Source organism: Spea bombifrons, chromosome 8 (assembly GCF_027358695.1).
Source record: "Spea bombifrons isolate aSpeBom1 chromosome 8, aSpeBom1.2.pri, whole genome shotgun sequence".
Taxonomy (NCBI): Eukaryota; Metazoa; Chordata; class Amphibia; order Anura; family Pelobatidae; genus Spea; species Spea bombifrons.
This window is the reverse complement of record NC_071094.1, coordinates 13,877,450-13,898,139: the sequence shown is the minus strand read 5'-3', so window position 1 is coordinate 13,898,139 and position 20,690 is coordinate 13,877,450. Positions and strand designations below refer to the sequence as shown.

Here is a 20,690-nt window from a genome sequence, read left to right as displayed (position 1 = left end):
TAACAGGTTTTTTGATCAAGGGCAATAAATTAAGGTAAAGTTGGGCCTAGTAAAAAACAGTGTCCATTTAGTAGATAGACATGTTCATTGATTATGGCCTCACTTCATTCAAGTAGTTAATTCTTTCAATTAACATTTTCGTTGCTTTCAGCATCAGCCTCAACAATTAAGTGTTTGGTAAGGTTGGGATATTTGAAAACTTTGGATTGTGCCCTTTTTTTTTAAAAAAAAGGGGGTTGTGATGGGGGCATCTATTTAAAAAAAAACTCCTAATGAACGTCTAGTAAAAATTAGCCATATCAATGCTCAACACAGATATCTAGACGTTTTCTACTCTATAATAGCTTGCAACTTCTTTAGAATCATGAAAGCCTTTGGCAGAGTGCATCCCATGAAGGCCACGTTTCACTTTCTTAACTATAGAAATGTTGTAAGAGTTGTTCATTCACTGCTGGGATTACAGTGGAGATTGATATCTGTAGGCTCAACACAGTACATTTCCCTTTGGTTCAGCCTCTGGGTGCTCTTTTGCCACAGAGGCTTCATGCTTGGCACTCACTAGACACCTAAGAAGGTTCTCAGTAGAGACTGTAGTAGATGGAAATGTAACTTTAAAGCAGGATGCTGGTTAATATTCAATTGAAGTAGCCTATATATAAACTGCATTCAAAATGCTTAATTTGTTTTAAAAGATTAACTACCAAAGTTATAACCACTTGATAGCTTCCTCCAACAATCTATTGTGCACACTTTACAGCTACTGTAAATTTCTACCGCAATTAAGTACTTAACCCTTATAGATCCTGTCACCCCTAAAGTAGGGTAACCACATTTTTAATTACATAATATGTATTTATCTCTTTGAAGTGTAGACTATGATTGAAATATGATTTCAAAATAACAGCTGAAACTGGCAGTTTCTGCTGCCGATATATATTAATAATAGCCCCTGCTGTCAATATATATATAAATGTTAGCCCCTGCTGCCGATATATATAAATATTAGACCCTGCTGCCAATACATTTTATATTGAAAAAATTGGACCCTAGGAAAGCTTTTCCTTGGGCCCCGCTCCAAGCTCCCTAGCATGCAATCACTCCCTCCGTTCCCGCACCAAAAAACAGGTATAGATCAAATAAACAACACATAAAACAGCACTTGAATGTATAGATCAACTGAATAAGACGTACAAACCTTATATTTGCAGATATACATAAATAATGTATGGAAACATAGCATGTATAGATCAATTGAACTTCACGTGAACTCAGCACTGAAGGCATAGGATCAGACATACAAATCCTGTATTTGGAGGTATTAAATAATAAATGTATGGAAACATAGAATTGCAGGTATAGATCAACAGAACACACAAGCCCACCATTGCAGGTATAGATCAACTGGAAATCACAGTGCAGGTATTGATCAACTGAATAACAAACCCAGTTTTGCATAAAAAAAGTATAGATAAAACTCCCTAAATTATAGGCATAGATCACAGGTTACACAACCCAAAGCCAGCCCTGGCGTCCACACTGCCCACATAGAACCTGACAATCCCCCGGATAACACACATAGGACTTGCCATCTTTGTCCCCAAACAGCCCAGTATGAGTCAACTTTGTCCCCAAACAGCCCATCCAATGCCATCTTTGTCCCATAAACACCTTGCCTGTGCGATCTTTGTCCCCAAGGCTCAAGCACTCTGCTTGTGCCATTTCTGCCTTTCCACAAATCAATTATACATCTATGATACACACAAACACTTTTACAGTCACTCTCCAATTCACACTTTCATTCACATAATTTATTCACACAATAATTTATTCTCTCGCCTTCTCTCCTCCACGTAAAAAAAAATCCAAAAAACAGTAATCTCTCTTTTCCCAAGTATAGTGGTAGTACCGTTGGGCTTGCTCTTTTCCCGGGACAAACACTGTAAAAGATCGAAGGGTTAAGCTCCACCCCCCTCCCCTTACCCTATAACCGCACGTACCGGCGATCGGCAGTCAGTTAAATAACAAGAGGACCAAAGGATGGAAAACAATTATCTTTATCTTTATTAACGAAATTTGGGAGGGAAACCTGTACTGCCAGTATAATTGGGAAAAGAGAATTTACGGTGAGTAAAATTACTGTTTTTCCCGGCGTATAGTGGCAGTACCGTTGGGATATATCAAGTTCCCCCCAAAAAAGGGAGGGAGTTAGACCTTAACAGCGTGAAGGACCTGACGTCCAAACTCAGCTGCTGCAGCAGAGGAAATGTCCAGTCTGTAATGTTTGATGAAAGTGTTCCATGAGGACCATGTTGCTGCTTTACAAATCTCCTCCGGAGAGACCGAAGACCTGGAGGCCCAGGAAACCGGGAAATTTGTGGAATGAGCCGTAATCTGAGGAGGAATCATGGCCCCACAGGAGTCATATGCCAGACGGATGGTATCTGTGAGCCATCTGGACAGCGTAGATTTTGACACAGCTTGCCCTGAAGATCTTAACAGCGTGAAGGACCTGACGTCCAAACTCAGCTGCTGCAGCAGAGGAAATGTCCAGTCTGTAATGTTTGATGAAAGTGTTCCATGAGGACCATGTTGCTGCTTTACAAATCTCCTCCGGAGAGACCGAAGACCTGGAGGCCCAGGAAACCGGGAAATTTGTGGAATGAGCCGTAATCTGAGGAGGAATCGTGGCCCCACAGGAGTCATATGCCAGACGGATGGTATCTGTGAGCCATCTGGACAGCGTAGATTTTGACACAGCTTGCCCTGAAGATCTTCCATGGAACTGAAGGAACAGATGGTCAGATGAACGAAAGGAAGCGGCAAATATATGGTAAGAGCTCTCTTAACATCCAGAGAGTGCCAGTTACTTTCTTCTGGTGTCGTAGGATCTGGATAAAAAGTTGGCAGGACTATAGGTTGGTTAATATTAACCTGAGATAACACTTTAGGCAGGAATGACGGTCTGGGATACATTACCACCTTGTCTTGATGAAAGATGAGAAAATCTTTTGAGGCTGAGAGAGCCTGGAGTTCCCCAATCCGCCGTGCTGATGTGATAGCTACTAAAAATGCTGTCTTTAGGGAGAGGAATTTTAGCGAAACCTCTTGGAGAGGTTCAAACGGAGATAAACACAGAGCTTTGAGTACCACGGTAAGATCCCATGGTGGAAAAAACGATCTAACCGGAGGTCTCTTAATCGTGATGGCATTAAAAAATCTCCGAATTAAGCGATCTGAAGCCAGATCGAGTAGCAGGAAATGAATGAGAGCAGACACTTGACCTTTAAGTGTTGACACCTTGAGGCCCGCTGTAAATCCCCCATGTAAGAAGCACAAAATGACCGGAATGGATGGAGGAGAAGTCTGCAGAAATTTCTTCCAGGTTCTTAGATAAATAGTTGATGTAGATAGTCTTACTGAACCCAAGAGGAGATTAGTCATTACAGGGTCTATACCTTGATTTTTCAGGATCAGCCTTGCAGCAGCCAAGCCGTCAGTCTGTACATTTGGAGGATGTGAAGCGGAATTCCTTTCGTCTCCAAAACGTCCGAGGACAACGAAAGTTCCCAATACGTTATCTTGCCTTGTCCATCTTTACTTTGAGCAAGACTCGAGGAATCATCGACACCGGAGGAAAGATGTGCGCCAGGTTGAATTGCCACTTGATCTCCAATCCATCCAGAAAAGGAGGGTAATCCATTCTGTACAGAGAGGCAAAAAGAGGGATTTTCCGGTTCAGTCTTGTCGCCATGAGATCCACTTCTGGCAAGCCTACTATTGCCACCAACTTTTGAAAAATAGTCGGATGAAGGGACCATTCTGCTTGAGAACATCTGTTTCTGCTGAGGTCGTCTGCTAGTACATTGTTCTGACCTCTGATGTGAACCGCAGAGATAGCTTCTAGATTTTTTTGCGCCCATAGCATGATTTTGGTGCATAAAGTTTGAAGACTGGTTACTCTCGTACCTCCTTGTCTGTTTATATAGGCCACTGTTGTGGCATTGTCTGATTGAATCTTTACCGGGTTGCCCAATATCCATGGCTTGAAGAATACTAGGGCCTTGAAGACGGCATTTAGTTCCCTGAAGTTCGAGGATTGACGCGCCTCCTGCGTTGACCACTTCCCTTGTGCTGTGTGAGATTGGAAATGAGCTCCCCAACCAGTCTGGGATGCATCTGTGGTAACTATCAGCCACTGCTTGGGCTGGAATGACAGCCCGCTTGTCAAATTTTGTTTGATCTTCCACCACTCTAATTGTCGAAGTACTTCCTGAGATATCAGAATATCCTTGTCTAGGTCCTCGTCGTTTCTGGACCAGTGGGACAGAACGTGCCATTGTACAGGCCTCATTCTTGCCTGTGCCCAGGCTACCACCGGCATGGTGGAAGTCATAAGTCCCAAAACGCTCATTACCCTTCTGATAGAGCAGATGGGGTATGCTCGTAGATCAGCGACCCTTAGCCGAATGCGTTTGGCTTTGTCTTTTGGAAGAAAAAGATGTAGAGATCTTGAGTCTACCCGAAACCCCAGAAACTTGATCTCTGTTGTTGGATTTGATTTGGCCACATTCAGAAGCCAGCCATGGTCTTCGAGCAGAGCGATCGTCACTTGAAGATCTATTAAAAGTTGTGCAGCGGATGAAGCTTTTATCAGCCAGATATGGAACCACAGCTATTCCTCTCAATCTTAGTTCTGCCGCCAAAGAGGTGAGAATCTTGGTGAAGACTCTTGGAGCGGTTGATAGGCCGAAGGGTAGCGCCTTGAATTGAAAGTGATGTAAACCTTGGCTTGTGTTCACTGCAAATCTTAGAAATCTTCTTGAGTTCACCACTATAGGCACATGTAGGTAAGCATCCTGAAGGTCTAGGGAAGCCATATAATCCCCTCTCTGAATCATTTGAGTAACCGAAGAGATGGTTTCCATATGGAAGTGTTGATATGGAATATGTTGGTTGACGGACTTCAGATCCAGTACGGGAAGAAAAGTGCCACCCGGCTTTGGGACCAGGAACAAACGAGACTAAACCCCCTGAAACAGCTGTGTCTTTGGAACGTTTTCTATAACTCCCTGCCTGAGGAGTTTTGATGCTGCCCTGATATAACGCTGTATTCTTGTTCACTGATGGGTAAGAGAAGACTAGGAAACAATTGTGTTGAGGCCTGCAAAATCTTATGTTGTAGCCTTCCGATATAATCTGACGGATCCATGGGTTGCTGGTAGTCTGGAACCATCTTTCCCGAAACATCCGAAGGCGACCTCCTACTTTGTCAGAACCGTCTCGCCCTATCTTGTCTAGCCGCTTTAGGGTGAAATCTGGTGTCTTTATTTTGTTTCCGAAAGGAAGACTTATCCGATGGTCTGAAATATCTCTGCCTATTGTAGGGATACCTGCAGTTCCATTTAGGCTTAACGTCTTAAGGCAGCGCTTTCTTGGTGTCCGACATTTGTTTCAAAAGTTCTTCCAGAGGAGAACCAAAAAGCTTTTTTCTCTCAAACGGTAAATTACACAGTGAAGATTTAGATGCAGAATCAGCGTTCCAGGATCTAAGCCAAACTGCTCTCCTGGCAACCGTAGACAGCCCCATATTACGGGCATATAGCTTGATCAATTCTTCCACCGTATCAATCAAATTCATTAGAAAGCTTCAAATTTTTTAGAAGTTGAGAAAGATCCTTATCTGCATCCTCCAGAACATGGTCTTCCAATTTCTGGAGCCATAAGCCTTGAGCTCTCGCTACCGCTGCTCCAGCTGATGCTGCTTTGCTTTGAAGCCCTGCTGCTTGGAAGATTCTTCTATTAGCAGTCTCCTCTTTTGTCCATGGTATCTTTTAAGCCGGAAACTTCTCCAATCGTCAACGTAGTTTTCTTAGACAACTGAGCGATCTGGACATCAACCTTAGGAAGCTCTTCCCACATGATGTCATCTTGAAGCTTAAAAATTTGTTTGAAGTGCTTTGAAACAAAAGCTCGTTTACTTGGATGCTTCCACTCACGCTGTACAAATTCCATAAGGTGAGGCAAAATTGGGAAACCCTTTTTCTTAGCTTCTGGATTCAGTAATACATGATTTACTTCTTTAACGAATTTCCCCAGTTCTTGAGAGGAAAAACCGGATTCGGATTCAGAATCTTCAGAACTAGACACATCCATAGATGAACGAGAACATTCCCCAGATGACAACTCTGATGTGGATGAACTTCGCTCTCTCCTGCGTTTTTTACTTGGCTTGGCTTGTACCGTTGGTTTGGCAGCCTCCTTAAACGCTTGGAATGTTTGAGACAAATTATCCTGGAACCACGATAGAAAAGACTGCATATCCTTCTGTTTCTCCTTTGCCAGGATATCTGCTAAACACTGCTGACATGTCTTCCTCTTGTAGCCGTCTGGGAGAGGAGTGTTACATTCAAGGCAAGCCAAATGTTTAGACTTACATGAAGCCTTTTTGAGAGGAGCAGAAGGCATTTTATCTTTCTCTGGAGATGAAGGGGTTAACATATTTTTTGGTGTATCAATATAAAGATCACCAAAAACCGTGTGGGGGGGGTCAGACAAAACGGCAAAACCTGTCCTGACACACACTCTTGTAGTCAGACAGGTTTGCACAGTATTTATAGGCAGCAAAATTTTGAATTTGGCGCCAAAATCGGATGACCTAACCCCGCATGCGTTGTAGCACGGCCGGATCATCGGTGGAACGCATAGCCACCCGGGCGTGCGTTCCACCGTACTGCGCATGCTCCTCCCCTGGTTGCTCAAATCACCGCTACAGAATCAGTCTGTAACGCGGTGCCGACAAGAAGCAGCCGAGCTCCCACCCGGGGTGTGAACGGACTGCAGGACCCTCTCTGGCCGGCACAACCCGTGTGCCGACCGATGTGATTCAAGTGGAGCCAAAGCCCCAGTGCTCGTCCCTGCGGGACAAAAAAGAACTGACTGCCGATCGACGGTACGTGCGGTTATAGGGTAAGGGGGGTGGAGCTTAACCCTTCGATCTTTTACTGTGTTTGTCCCGGGAAAAGAGCAAGCCCAACGGTACTGCCACTATACGCCGGGAAAAACAGTGTTTCAATGCGGGACCCTAAAGCCAATGCCTCATGGATTGTAGATTGGTTTTTGAAACATAGTAAGAAACTGACTGACCTCATTGATTTGACTTCCATGAGAATCCTGTTCCCCATCTGGTTTTCAATTTTACTGACCCCATTGGCTGAGAATCCTCAGTTTCTTTTGGTCACTTGTACTAATTTATCCATGCTGAGATTTTCTTGGATATTGGAGTACAGATAAACCTATACACCTTGTCACCAAAAACCACCATATTTATTTTATCTTACACAATATCTGAAAATTCTTACCAGGCTTACAGATGACAATAGGGCCCACCATAACAACATTGCTGTCAAAAGTAGAGTTACTGTGGAAAAAGTATGCAGAGGTCACACAGGGTGGGTCAGATTCTGTTGGTCCATAGTGGTATGGAATTTCCCATGTATATGTATGCATTCTTCCAGGAGCAATCACATCATCCCCCTTCTCTGACAGGCTTGTTCTATCTTCATAACCTCCACCTGAGACAGGAAGATTAAAAAATTGCCTTAAAAAGAGGATATTACTATTCTTATCTTTTATTTATATGGCGCCAACAATTTACGCAGCGCTTAATACAATACATATATTCAAGGGGTATGATAAGACGAGAATTGATTGACTAAGACAAACCGGTACATTAGGTGACCTGCTCGCAAGCTTGAGGGAATGGGGTGACAAACATAAGGCACAGAGAAAAGGTGGAGGTAGTGTGGTGGTTGTATCAATGACAAGGAGGTTCTAGCAGCTAAGATCATATGCTTCTCTGAAGAAATGAGTTTTGTTGGGAGGGAGGGTGAATGTTGAAGGTTTGGTAGAAGTAGATTCCAGAGATAAGGGGCAGCCCGAGTGAAATCTTGTAGAGGGGAAAAGGAAGAGGTCAGACGTGAGTAGGAGAGCCTTAGCCCATGGGAAGAACATAAGGATTGAGTAGGAGAGTATTTGCTTATGAGGGCAGAAATGTATGGAGGAGCAGTGTTATGGAGGGCCCTATATGTTAGTACCAGGATTTTAAATTTAATTCTAAAGTTAATAGGGAGCCAGTGGAGGATTTCAGAGTGGTGAAGAAAGGAAGATAAGCATAGCAGCAGCATTTAGGACAGACTGTAGAGGAGAGAGTCGAGATAGTGGAATCCCAACCAGAAGAGTGTTGCTGTAGTCAAGATGTGAATGAATCAGAGTTTTTGTGGATTCTTGGGTGAGGAATGGGCAGATGCGAGAGATGGCGCAGTAGACATTGCGTATCTGGATTTCAGTAAGGCCTTTGACACTGTCCCACATAGAAGACTTATAAATAAACTGCAATCTCTGGGTTTAGATCCCAATGTTGTTGAATGGATTAAGGAGTGGCTGAGTGACGGACAACAGAGGGTTGCAGTCAATGGCGTATATTCAGAGCAAGGTCTTGTTACCAGTGGGATACCTCAGGGATCTGTACTTGGACCCATTCTCTTTAATATTTTTATTAGTGATATTGCAGATGGTCTTGATGAAAAGGTATGTTTATTTGCTGACGACACAAAAATTTGCAACAGGGTTGATGTTCCTGGAGAAAGAAGCCATATGGCAAACGATCTAGGTAAGCTGGAAAAATGGTCAGAGCTGTGGCAATTAGCATTTAATGTGGATAAATGCAAAGTAATGCACCTGGGGCATAAAAACCCAAGGGCAGAGTATAGAATATTTGATACTGTCCTAACCTCAACGTGTGAGGAAAGGGATTTAGGGGTAATTATTTCTGAGGATTTAAAGGTAGGCAGACAATGCAGTAGGTAATGCTAGCAGAATGCTTGGTTGTATAGCGAGAGGTATTAGCAGTAGAAAGAGGGAAGTGCTCATGCCATTGTACAGATCACTGGTGAGACCTCACTTGGAGTATTGTGTACAGTACTGGAGACCGTATCTCCAGAAGGATATAGAAATGTTGGAGAAAGTGCAGAGAAGGGCTACTAAAATGGTTTATGGATTACAAGATAAACCTTACCAGGACAGGTTAAAGGATCTTAACCTATATAGCCTGGAAGAAAGACATGACGGGGGGGATATGATAGAAACATTTAAATACTTAAAGGGAATCAACAAGGTAAAGAAGATAGTTTATTTAAAAGGAGAAATACTACCCCAACAAGAGGACACAACCATAAACTAGAGGGGAAAAGGTTTAATGGTAACATCAGAAAATATTACTTTACGGAAAGGGTAGTGGACGCATGGAATAGCCTTCCAGCAGAAGTGGTAGATGTTAATACAGTAAAGTGATTTAAGCAAGCATGGGATAGGCATAAGGCCAAGCTAGATATAGGATAAGGGCAAGTACTAAAGGAAAGTACTCAGAGGTTGGGCAGACTGGATGGGCCTACTGGTTCTAATCTGCCGTCACTTTCTATGTTTCTATGTTTTTTAGGTGCAAGTGGCAGGATCTGGTGAGGGACTGATTGTGAGGGATGAAGGAGAGGTTAGAGTCAAGGATGACCCCAAGGCATCGGGCCTGGTTAGTAGGAGATAGTCGTGTTGTTAATGGTGATAGAGAATTCTGGTAGTGAAGCGGAGATGGAAAGAGGGAAGATAATGAGTTCAGTTTTAGAAAGATTAAGTTGGAATATAATACTGAAAAGTGAATGGAGTAAGAACCAGATACATTTTTTAGATCAAGAAATATATATAGATGGCAACATTAAAACCAGAACCTTTTTTAAATCCGTGGATATAAATGGTTATATCTCACTTGAAAGTTGCCACTATTCACCGTGGCACAAACGTACCAATGGACAATTTCAAAGATTGAGAAGGAATAGAAAAACCTTCTCTGAACAAGCCTTAATTTTGAGAGGGAGACTCGAAGAAAAGGGGTACAACACTGCCATTTTATTTAGGGACATCCTTACAGTAGACAGTACAGATAGAAATAAACCCCAATGATTGCAAGAAATTGGAAAGAAAACAGCCCTTTTACACAATTACAATTGAAAAATCAGATTTGATATCAATTGCAGATGGAGTATGGTCTATATTGGATGTTTACAACAGAAAAGAAAAAATAGAAAAAAAAGAATTTATGAAATAAGTATTGATCATCACATACCCCCAGCATTTTTTTTTTTTCTGGGTGATATAAACTCAAAGTATTTGTATGAATTGTATTAAGTTAAATCAAATGAGAAATATTTAAATTTAGCAATCAGTGTAGAAATTATCTATCCCTTATTTGTGGTCTTCTTACATGTTTATAGAAACAAAAGATAACCACCTTCACGTGAATGTGATAATAAGTAAATAAATACCGTATTGGCTCGAATATAGGTCGCACTTTTCCCCCCCACTTTAAGTCTTTAAAGTGGGGGGGTGGCCTATATTCGGGGTCTAGCGCCCAACGCCAGGGACATGCAGTCTGTATAAGAATGTCTCAACGCGTTTTGCCAACTAGCATCAGCTTCTTCAGGGGAAATAAATAAAGAATAAGCTGCAGTCTGTGAGTCTTCATGTTAACAATCCGTTAAAAAGGCACCGGGTAACGTCCAAGTGTAGTTGCGTCATTCCGTCATCACGTCTGTATCATCCCTGCCGTCCCTCTATCTCCATATAACGATCTGTTGTCTCTTTGTAGTCTGTCTAATGAAGTTTATTCTGTAGTGTGATCGAGTGGGAGGGGGGAGTTGAAGAGAAGCCATCTTTACTCCTTTTTTTGACAGTACAGTGGCTTACAGCAACTCGGATCCAGAAGCAAACAGAGCACCAAGACAAGAACAATCATCACAAATAAATACCCTTCAAAAACCATGATTATATGTGTTCATTTCCCATGTGTAGAAAAGGATATAACTTATAAATAAGAGGTAAGGAAAGTCCAGAGGATATATAGAGGTGGATAGAGAGGCAAATTAAATGTAGAGGCTATGGGATATATAATATTGGGACGTACTAAACAGCATATTAGGATGATGGGATGATGGGATGATGGGCCGCAATGCTCAGCACTATCAATAGGTGTCAGTACACATTTTACACTCATGGTAAATCAAAGTATGTTCTTTTAGGTAGTTCTTGATAATAAATTGCCACAAATACATTGCAAAAAGAAGCTGCAAATGTTTAACTATTTATATACAGTTTTATAACGGAATCATGGTAAATTCTATAGAAATACCGTAATAGAAAAATGTTTTGTAATCAAAATATTGATTTAATATGGTACATGTATGTGCAAACACCATATTTTACCTGTTTTGATTGGCACAATATGGGAATATATATTTTAAACATGGGGATTATGGGTGGAATATTATAGTTACACATGCTAAGGAACATATTTCACCCATTTCTGATTGGCACAATATGGGAATATATATTTTAAACATGGGGATTATGGGTGGAATATTATAGTTACACATGCTAAGGAACATATTTGACCCATTTCTGATAAAAATATGGGAATATTATTATTTTTACATGGGGATTATGGGTGGAATATTAGTTACACATGCTAAGGAACACATTTGACCCATTTCTGATAAGAATATGGGAATATTATTATTTTTAGATGGAGATTATGGGTGGAATATTATAGTTACACATGCTAAGTAACATATTTGACCTGTTTCTGATAAAAATATGGGAATATTATTATTTTTACATGGGGATTATGGGTGGAATATTATGGTTACAGATGCCAAGGAACAAATCTGACCTTTTTCCGATAGGAATATGGAAGTATTATTATTTTTACATGGGGATTATGGGTGGCATATTATAGTTACACATGCTAAGTAACATATTTGACCTGTTTCTGATAAGAATATGGGAATATTATTATTTTTACATGGGGATTATGGGTAGAATATTATAGTTACACATGCTAAATAACATATTTGATCTGTTTCTGATAAGAATATGGGTATAATTTTTTTTTTTAACATGGGGATCATGGGTGGAATATCATGGTTACACATGCCAAAGAACACATTTGACCTGTTTCTGATAAGAATATGGGCATTTTATTATTTTTACATGGGGATTAAGGGTGGAATATTATAGTTACACATGCTAAGTAACATATTTGACCTGTTTCTGATAAGAATATGGGTATAATATTTTTTTGCATGGGGATTATGGGTGGAAGATCATGGTTACATGATTTTAGCTATACACAATTTGACAGCCAGGAGAACATGGATTACCAGTTTCCGTATATTGGAGGGGGGGGTCATCGAACATGTGCAAAAGGGCAAGCTCAGGAAGGAAATCAAATTCAATGCGGCACAATAAATGGAGAAGCGAAAATACCCGTTTCCACAGTGGCCGTAGTATCAGGCAGTTCCACCACATATGAACCATGGAACCCTCGAGTCCACATCCCCTCCAGCAGAGTTTAGAATGGCCAGGGACGATATGGGAGAGGCGAGCTGGGGTTAGGTACCACCTGCAACTAATTTTCTTTTGAAGCTCGAGGTGATTTGTGCAATAAGATACCCCCCTCATCATGTCTTCCGCCTCAAGCCAGGATTCATGGGGCAATTGTAGATGTAACTCCCTCTCCCACGCCACCATATGGGGAAGCTTATGGGCTGAAAAACGGCTCAGCAGAAGGGAGTACCAGGTCGAAATGGCACCCCTAAATTGAGGAGCAGCAGCGCATAATGATTGGATGGGATGTAGTGGTTGGGTATGCTGGGTGATGGAACAAGACGGGGAGTGGAGAAGGTGGAGGATTTGGAGGTATTTGTAGAAGTCATGGTGTGGGAGCCCATGTTGAGATGTAAGGTGTGTAAAGGGGTGTAGGGCACGATAAAGGTCACGATTTCTGTCATTTGAGAGGGATTGCTAACATTCAAACCAGAGGGTGTTTTAATGTTATGCTGTCTAGAAATAGCCCTTAGCATAGAATTTTTGTTTAATTCAGAGAGGGCTGTAGTTTGAGCATTAAGTTCCGACAGTTGTAGTTTCATACGTGTAATGTCGCGTGTGAGGGAGTTAGTCGTGTGGGATTTATTGAGCATATTTAGGTCATATAGTTTCCTTAATAAAAGGAGTTTCGAGTCAGACAGTTGTTTTTTAACATAACAGGCCAGGCTAATCAGCCTGCCACTCATAACCGCTTTGTGTGCATTCCATAGGAGTGTCAGGGAGAGAATTATCTTGGAAATACTGCATCAGGTGTGAATGAATCCGGGTCTTGTGATTATCGTTGTGTAAGAGGGTGTCATTTAGAAGCCAAGTGCCACGTCCTATGAATGGAAAATCAGTTTTAAGGGCAAGCAAGACAGGGGCATGGTCGGACCAGGAAATGGTTCCTATAGTACAGGATGATGCAGATTGCAGTGTGTGTTTGTCAAGGAAGATGTAATTTATACGGGAATAAATATTATGTGGGGCGAGAAAAAGGTGTAATCCTTTTCAGAGGGGTGCAGGCCCCTCCATGTATCAAAGAGTTGATGGGAATGAATCAAAAAGGACATGTCTGACCCAAGTTTGAGTTTTTGTTTGTCGTGAGTGGGGTTATGTCGCGAGGTGCAGTCTAGTGGTGGGGTCAGAGCAGTATTGAGGTCGCCGCATGTTTACATGTTTCCAATTTTCCCAAAAACATACGGAAAGAAAGAATTCTTACCTGGGAATTCCTTTTCCTTGTCCATTTCCAAGGTGGCACATGAGAAGAGAAGGCTCCGCCTACCAGGTAAGGCAGGAAACACTATAAAAAAGGAGACCTCCCCCTTCCTCCCCAGTGTGGTTAAAAAGAAAGACTCTTTTTAAAAAGTGTGCCACCTTGGAAATGGACAAGGAAAAGGAATTTCCAGGTAAGAATTCTTTCTTTCCCTTGCCATTCCAGGTGGCACATGAGAAGAATTAGCAAGATAGGGAGGGAAGGATTCCAGTCTGAAGGACACGACGACCAAATTGAGACTCGTCTGAGAGATGAAGATTCAGCCTGTAGTTCCTTACGAACGTATGAATCGACCTCCAGGTCTCTGCCTTGCAAATGAGAGACGGAGACACCCCGGAGAGTTCAGCCCAGGAAGTCGAGACGGATCTGGTCAAGTGAGCCTTCAAGCTGGAGGGAGGTACTCTTCCCGCGGAGACGTAACATAAAGTGATTGCGTCCTTAAGCCAGCGGCTCACGGAAGCCCTGGATACTGATCTGCCCTTGCGGGTCCCCGCAAAGGACAGAAAGAGAGAATCGGATTTCTTCCAGGCAGACGTACGTGAGAGATAAGACAGGATACATCTCCGCAGGTCTAGCGAGTGGAGTTCCAGTTCTTTGGGATTCTTGGGATCCGGACAGAGAGTAGGCAGGACGATCTCCTGATCCGAATGGAAAGGAGAGAATACTTTAGGGAGAAACTCCGGTGGCAAACGAAGGATGATGCAGTCCGGCAGAATCCTGAGAAAAGGTTCTACTCTAGAGAGAGCCTGGAGCTCGCTCACCCTCCTAGCGGAAGTGAGGGCTACTAGGAGGACAACCTTGTAGGTGAGCAGCTTTAGAGAGGTATCCTCTAGAGGCTCAAAGGGAGACGTGGTGAGTTGGTGCAACACGAGGTTAAGGTCCCAAGGCGGGACCGACGGACGGAGCCTAGGGCGAAGTCTACACATCCCTTTAGAAAATCTGGAGATCCAAGGATGGGAAGCCAGATTGAAGTCCAAGAAGTTGCTCAGTGCCGAGATCTGGACCTTGATAGTAGCAGGTTGGAATCCTTTATCAAAGCGATCTTGAAAAAAGCGCAGCACCTCACGGATAGATGGAGAGGATACTTCGTGCACATTGCACCAGGCGATGAATGTTTCCCAAACCTTCTGGTACTTGGCAGCCGTAGAATTTTTGCGGCTGGAGAGAATGGTGTTCACCACTGATGCAGCTAATCCTTTGGAGGCCAGGATCTCCCTTTCAGAAGCCATGCGGAGAGGTTGAATCAGGAGGGATCTGGGTGGAGAACAGGACCTTGAACGAGAAGATCCTTCACCTGAGGAAGAAGCATGGGTTTGTCTATGGACAAGGTGGTAAGGTACGAGAACCAAATTCTTCGAGGCCAGAAAGGAACAACCAGGATGACTTTTTGAGGGTTTCCCCGAATTTTCCGGAGCACTCTGGAGATAAGGGGAAGCGGAGGAAAAACGTATGCGAGATCGAAATCCCAGGTCTGCGAGAGTGCTTCCAGGGCTCGGGGACGGCCGACTGGTGAAAGAGAGAAAAACTCCTTTACCTGAGTGTTCAGATGCGTGGCCATCAGGTCTATCTGAGGAGTACCCCATTTCTTTGTGATGAAGGCGAAGACCCTTTTGTTTAAGGACCATTCTCCCGGAGGTACTGAGTTCCTGCTGAGGTAATCCGCCTCCTGATTCAGTGAACCCTTGATATGAACCGCGGAGAGAGTGCAGTGACTGAACTCCGCCCATCGGCAGATCTGAGCAGTCAGGGTCTGCAGGCGTCTGCTTCTGGTGCCACCCTGCTTGGAAAGGTAGGCCACCACGGTGACGTTGTCCGAAAGGATCCTGATGGACATGTGCCGCAGGATTGGAGACCAGAACCTTAGAGCCCTCCAGACCGCCAGCAGTTCTAGAAGATTGATGTGCAGGCTTGATTCTTGAGGAGACCAGGTTCCCTGGGTAATATGGCTTCCCATGACAGCACCCCAGCCTGTCAAACTGGCGTCGGTGGAGATTACCACCCAATCTCTCGTCTACCAAGGGAGTCCCTGTGAAAGATTCTTGGCTGACAGCCACCAACGGAGTGACTCCCGAACGAAGGGAAAAAGCCGGACCTTCTTGTACTGACTTGTTCTGTAGGACCGCATGTGTGAATTCCTGTAATCTTAGGATCTTGTCCTGCGGGAGAAACGTCTTCTGTACTTCTGAATCGAGGATCATTCCCAGAAAGGTCCGACGTCTGTTTGGAAGTAACTTTGACTTTAGAGAGTTCACCAACCATCCCAGGTTGTGGAGAGTCCTGAGGGAAAACTCTAGATGGGATTGGAGCAATGATGCCGAGGCTGCTATTAGGAGCCAATCGTCCAGGTATGGGACCACCTTTATGCCTCTTTGCCTCAGGAAGGCCACGACCACTGACATGAGTTTCGTGAAGATCCGTGGTGCTGAAGCAAAAAAAAGGAAGAGCCCGAAACTGAAGGTGACGAGCCCGAAACTGAAGGTGGTCTTCCCTGATGAGGACATGTAGATAGGCATCCCGCAGGTCTATAGTGACCATGAAGTCCCCCGATTAAATAATCTCTGTGGCGGACTTCAGGGATTCCATCCGGAACCTGTTGTATCTTATACAGGCATTTACCAACTGTAGGTTGATTATTAGCCTGAATTTCCCGGATGGTTTTGGCACGACAAAGACGTGGGAATAGGTTCCCTCTCCTATTTCTAGATGAGGCACCGGGACTAGAGCCCTTTCGTGAATTAAGTTGTTGAGTGTGGAGAAAAATCCCGCTCTTTTCCAAGGATCTGCGGGAGGCATGGACAGCAGGAATTTCTGGGCAGGTAGGTGAGTAAACTCCGGTGCATAGCCTTGATTGATGATGCGAAGGACCCAGGGGTCTGAGGTGATCTCTTCCCAGGCATGAATGAAACCGGTTAACCTGCCCCCTACCTGAAGCCTGCTGGCGTCAGAACCTTCCTATTTTACCGTCCCTGCCTCTGCCTCTTCCTCTCTGGAATCTACCTCTTGCGTAGGGTTTACCCCGAAAGGACTGGTAGTCTTGATTGGAGGTTGAGGGCCTGTAGGACTCCCTGTCTCTTGGAGCTCTGTAATAATTAGACCTGAAACGAGGTGGTCCTTTCCTCTGAGGTAACCAGTGCTTGTCGCCCGTGGTGGATTCTAGAATCGTGTCGAGGTCGCTGCCGAAGAGGTGATTCCCCTGGAACGGAATGCTGCACAGCTTGTGTTTTGAGGCATTATCTGCAGACCACGACTTAAGCCAGAGCGCTTGTCTAGAAACCGCTGAAAGTGCCGTAGCTTTGGCAGATGCACGGACAGATTCAATGGAGGCATCGGAGATGAAGTCAATTGCTAAGCAGGTGTCGGACAGGTTTCTTGCGACCTGCTCAGTCCCTGGAATAGCTGCAAGGTCTTCCACCGCTTGTTGGAGCCAGCTCTTAATGGCTCTAGAAGTTGACGCTATTGCAATGGCTGGACGAAAGTTCGCCGCTGCTGCTTCAAAAGCCCTCTTGGCGGCATTCTCAGCCCGCCGGTCCATGGGGTCTTTGAAATGGGACACGTCCTCCATCGGAATGGCTGTTTTTTTCGTAGCCTTGGCTACTGCGGTGTCCACTTTCAGGACTTCCCAGGCATCAGAATTCTTACCATCAAAAGGAAACAGCTGTTTGATTCTGGAAGACGTGAAGAATCTCCGGTCAGGATATCTCCACTGCTCCGTGATTATTGCCGAAAGTGAATCGTGAACTGGAAAAGTCTGCGGTTTCCTAGAGTGACCCTGAAAAGGATCCGGTTTTGAGACTGGTATGTCATCCTGTAGATTCAAAGTAGATCTGACTGCAGAGATGAGCTTCCCTGTTTCTTCTACTGGGAAGAAAAAGGTTTCCTCTTTAATTTCCCCCTCCTCATCCGAAGACTGGGGGTCATTCGACTGGTAGTCGTATTCAGAAAAAGGAGCCGAATAATCTTCCAGGGTATCTGGAAGAACATTTGGTGGACCCTGCTGGTAAAGTTGATGCTGAGGCACCGGCACCTGAGTGGAGCTTGCCATGGCCCGAAAACAGTCAAAGGTAGACTGAAGTTCCCCCTTCAACCAGGAGGTAAATTCTGTTGTGGAAACTTCTTTAGGCGGAGAGCAGGAGCTGCACATTTTGGCTGTAGGGTTGTGTAGGGTCTTTTTACAGGATGAGCAGGCTTTGTGTTTCGTTTTTCCCACAGACTTCCTATGTGGGGAGGCCTCAGGACGGATGTCTGGATTTTTGTCTGACATGACTGAGGAGAAAAAACACAAAGATGTAACCACAGAAAGCAATGGAATAGGCAATGGAAATCTCCCTCCAAACCAGGAGGGAAACACCTACTTGAAAAAGGCAATATACAATCCTCAGGCACAGACAGGCACGAAAAAGGAGTAGAAAATCCAATAATACAGTACAGGAACGAAGAGCAAGGAAAGATCTTACCCATTCTGGCGTTTTTATAGAGGCATTTAGGCGCCCAGGCCCGGAAACGTCATATCCGGAAATTCCCCGTCAATTGACCTCCCGTGACCCCGGACGCAGTGCCGGAAGAAATGCAGAGAGGAGATAATGAAAAACGGGTGCCGTGAAAGTCCTTGTCTAGTGAAGATCCGTTGCTGACAGGAGGCAGAGTGGAGTATGGGAGGGGGAGGAAGCAGAGTGGAGTATGGGAGGGGGAGGAGGCAGAGTGGAGTATGGGAGGGGGAGGGGCCAGAGTTGTATGGGAGAGGGGGGGAGCCAGAGTGGTTTATGGGAGGGGCCCAGAGTGGAGATTGGGAAGAGGCAGAGTGAAGTATGGGAGGGGGAGGAGGCAAAGTGGTGTATGGGAGGGGGAGGAGGCAAAGTGATGTATGGGAGGGGGAGGAGCCAAAGTGATTTATGGGAGGGGGAGGAGGCAGAGTGGTGTATGGGAGGGGGAGGAGGCAGAGTGGAGTATGGGAGGGGGAGGAGCCAGAGTGGTGTATGGGAGGGGGAGGAGCCAGAGTGGTGTATGGGAGGGGGAGGAGGCAGAGTGGAGTATGGGAGGGGGAGGAGCCAGAGTGGTGTATGGGAGGGAAAAAGGAGTAGAAAATCCAATAATACAGTACAGGAACGAAGAGCAAGGAAAGATCTTACCCATTCTGGCGTTTTTATAGAGGCATTTAGGCGCCCAGGCCCGGAAACGTCATATCCGGAAATTCCCCGTCAATTGACCTCCCGTGACCCCGGACGCAGTGCCGGAAGAAATGCAGAGAGGAGATAATGAAAAACGGGTGCCGTGAAAGTCCTTGTCTAGTGAAGATCCGTTGCTGACAGGAGGCAGAGTGGAGTATGGGAGGGGGGAGGAGGCAGAGTGGAGTATGGGAGGGGGAGGAGGCAGAGTGGAGTATGGGAGGGGGAGGAGCCAGAGTGGTGTATGGGAGGGGGAGGAGCCAGAGTGGTGTATGAGAGGGGGAGGAGGCAGAGTGGAGTATGGGAGGGGGAGGAGCCAGAGTGGTGTATGGGAGGGGGAGGAGGCAGAGTGGAGTATGGGGGGAGGAGCCAGAGTGGTGTATGGGAGGGGGAGGAGCCAGAGTGGTGTATGGGAGGGGGAGGAGCCAAAGTTATGTATGGGTGAGTTATAGTGGTGTATGGGGGGTATTATGAATTTCAGGGCATATAGGGGTATAAGGCATATCGATATTAGCCATATCAGGGGGTCATAAAACATCTGGGGGTAAAAGGTATATCAGGGGGCTCAGTTGCATATCACTGGCATATAAGGAGTATAAGGCATATCAGGGGCACAGTGGCATATCAGGGGGCACAGTGGAATCTGGCATATAAGAGGTATAAGGCATATATGGGGGCAGAGTGACAAGCTGGGGGTCTGATGTGCATAACCGGGGGCAGTTTGGTAAATAAAAAAAATGGCTTTTTTTCTCATACTTTTTATTAAATATGAAAAATAGTTAACATATGAATTAATATTTACTAATAAATTTGTATTAAAACCTAGTTTGAGAAACACAGTGTTTGGGTTCTTGTAGCTTTTATTATTATGTCAGTAAAATAAGAAGGTGAATAGAGAGAGGCCATTGCAATAAAGAGATGAAAGTGTAAATTGTACGTTTTTTATTACATTATTGCATTTTCTTATCCGATTAATCGATTAATCGAAAAAATAAACGGCCAACTAATCCATAATTAAAATAATCGTTAGTTGCAGCCCTAGTTAGAAGCTGTACATCCTGGAACCTGGAGGGCAAGGTAGGTTGGCTGCGTGCCGCCTGGATTATCTTGTTTTTGACATCGAAGAAGTGGACCCTTGTCAGGACGTTGCGAGGAGGTGAGCCCGGGAGGTTCTTCGGGCGGGAAACACGATGGAGCCGGTCCAGACGAATATCCACAGGTTAGGTGTAGCCAAGGAGAGCGACAAAAAGGGCTGTGACATATTTGGGGAGTTCATTTTGATCGTTGGACTCCGGAATGCCCCGAAGACGTATATTATTGCGCCGCGACCTGTCTTCCAAATCCATACGTTTGGTGCAGAGAAAAGCAAGTTCGTTTTGCATGGATACCTGGCCATCTGCAAGAGCGTTGTGTGCATCTGAAAATTCCTCCATACGTCGTTCCAAACTGTCCGTCCGGTCCCCCAGGCCATCCAACTCCCGCCGTAGAGAAGAAGCGATTTCATGGAAGTCTTGGCGAAGTTGGTCTCTCATTTCACGGAGTAGTGCCTTCATTGTGTGTGAGGTACGTTGTTGCGGAGGGTCGGTAAGCTCCTCCTGGGACTGTAGTGTGGAGGCCTCGAGTGCGATGCAGAAGCGCGGCTCATGGAGGCGTCCAAGTCCTCATCCTGGTCATGTGGTAGGCCCGATTCTCGCGCGAGGTGTTTCTTCCGCGATTTGGGCTCGAAGGAGTTTGGCATTTTGGTCGATTTTCTCACGCGATGAGTGGACATAGACAGGCAAAAG

General features: G+C 44.7%; 1 protein-coding gene across 1 annotated transcript in view; it reads right to left on the bottom strand.

Moving 5' to 3' along the window:
* The window catches only part of F8 (coagulation factor VIII), a 694,472-nt gene that overhangs the window by 651,293 nt on the left and 22,489 nt on the right, over nt 1-20,690 (bottom strand). The window contains exon 4 of the mRNA XM_053474021.1: nt 7,359-7,571. Within this exon, the coding sequence (XP_053329996.1) occupies nt 7,359-7,571 (213 nt within the window). The remainder of the gene's footprint in view (nt 1-7,358; nt 7,572-20,690) is intronic.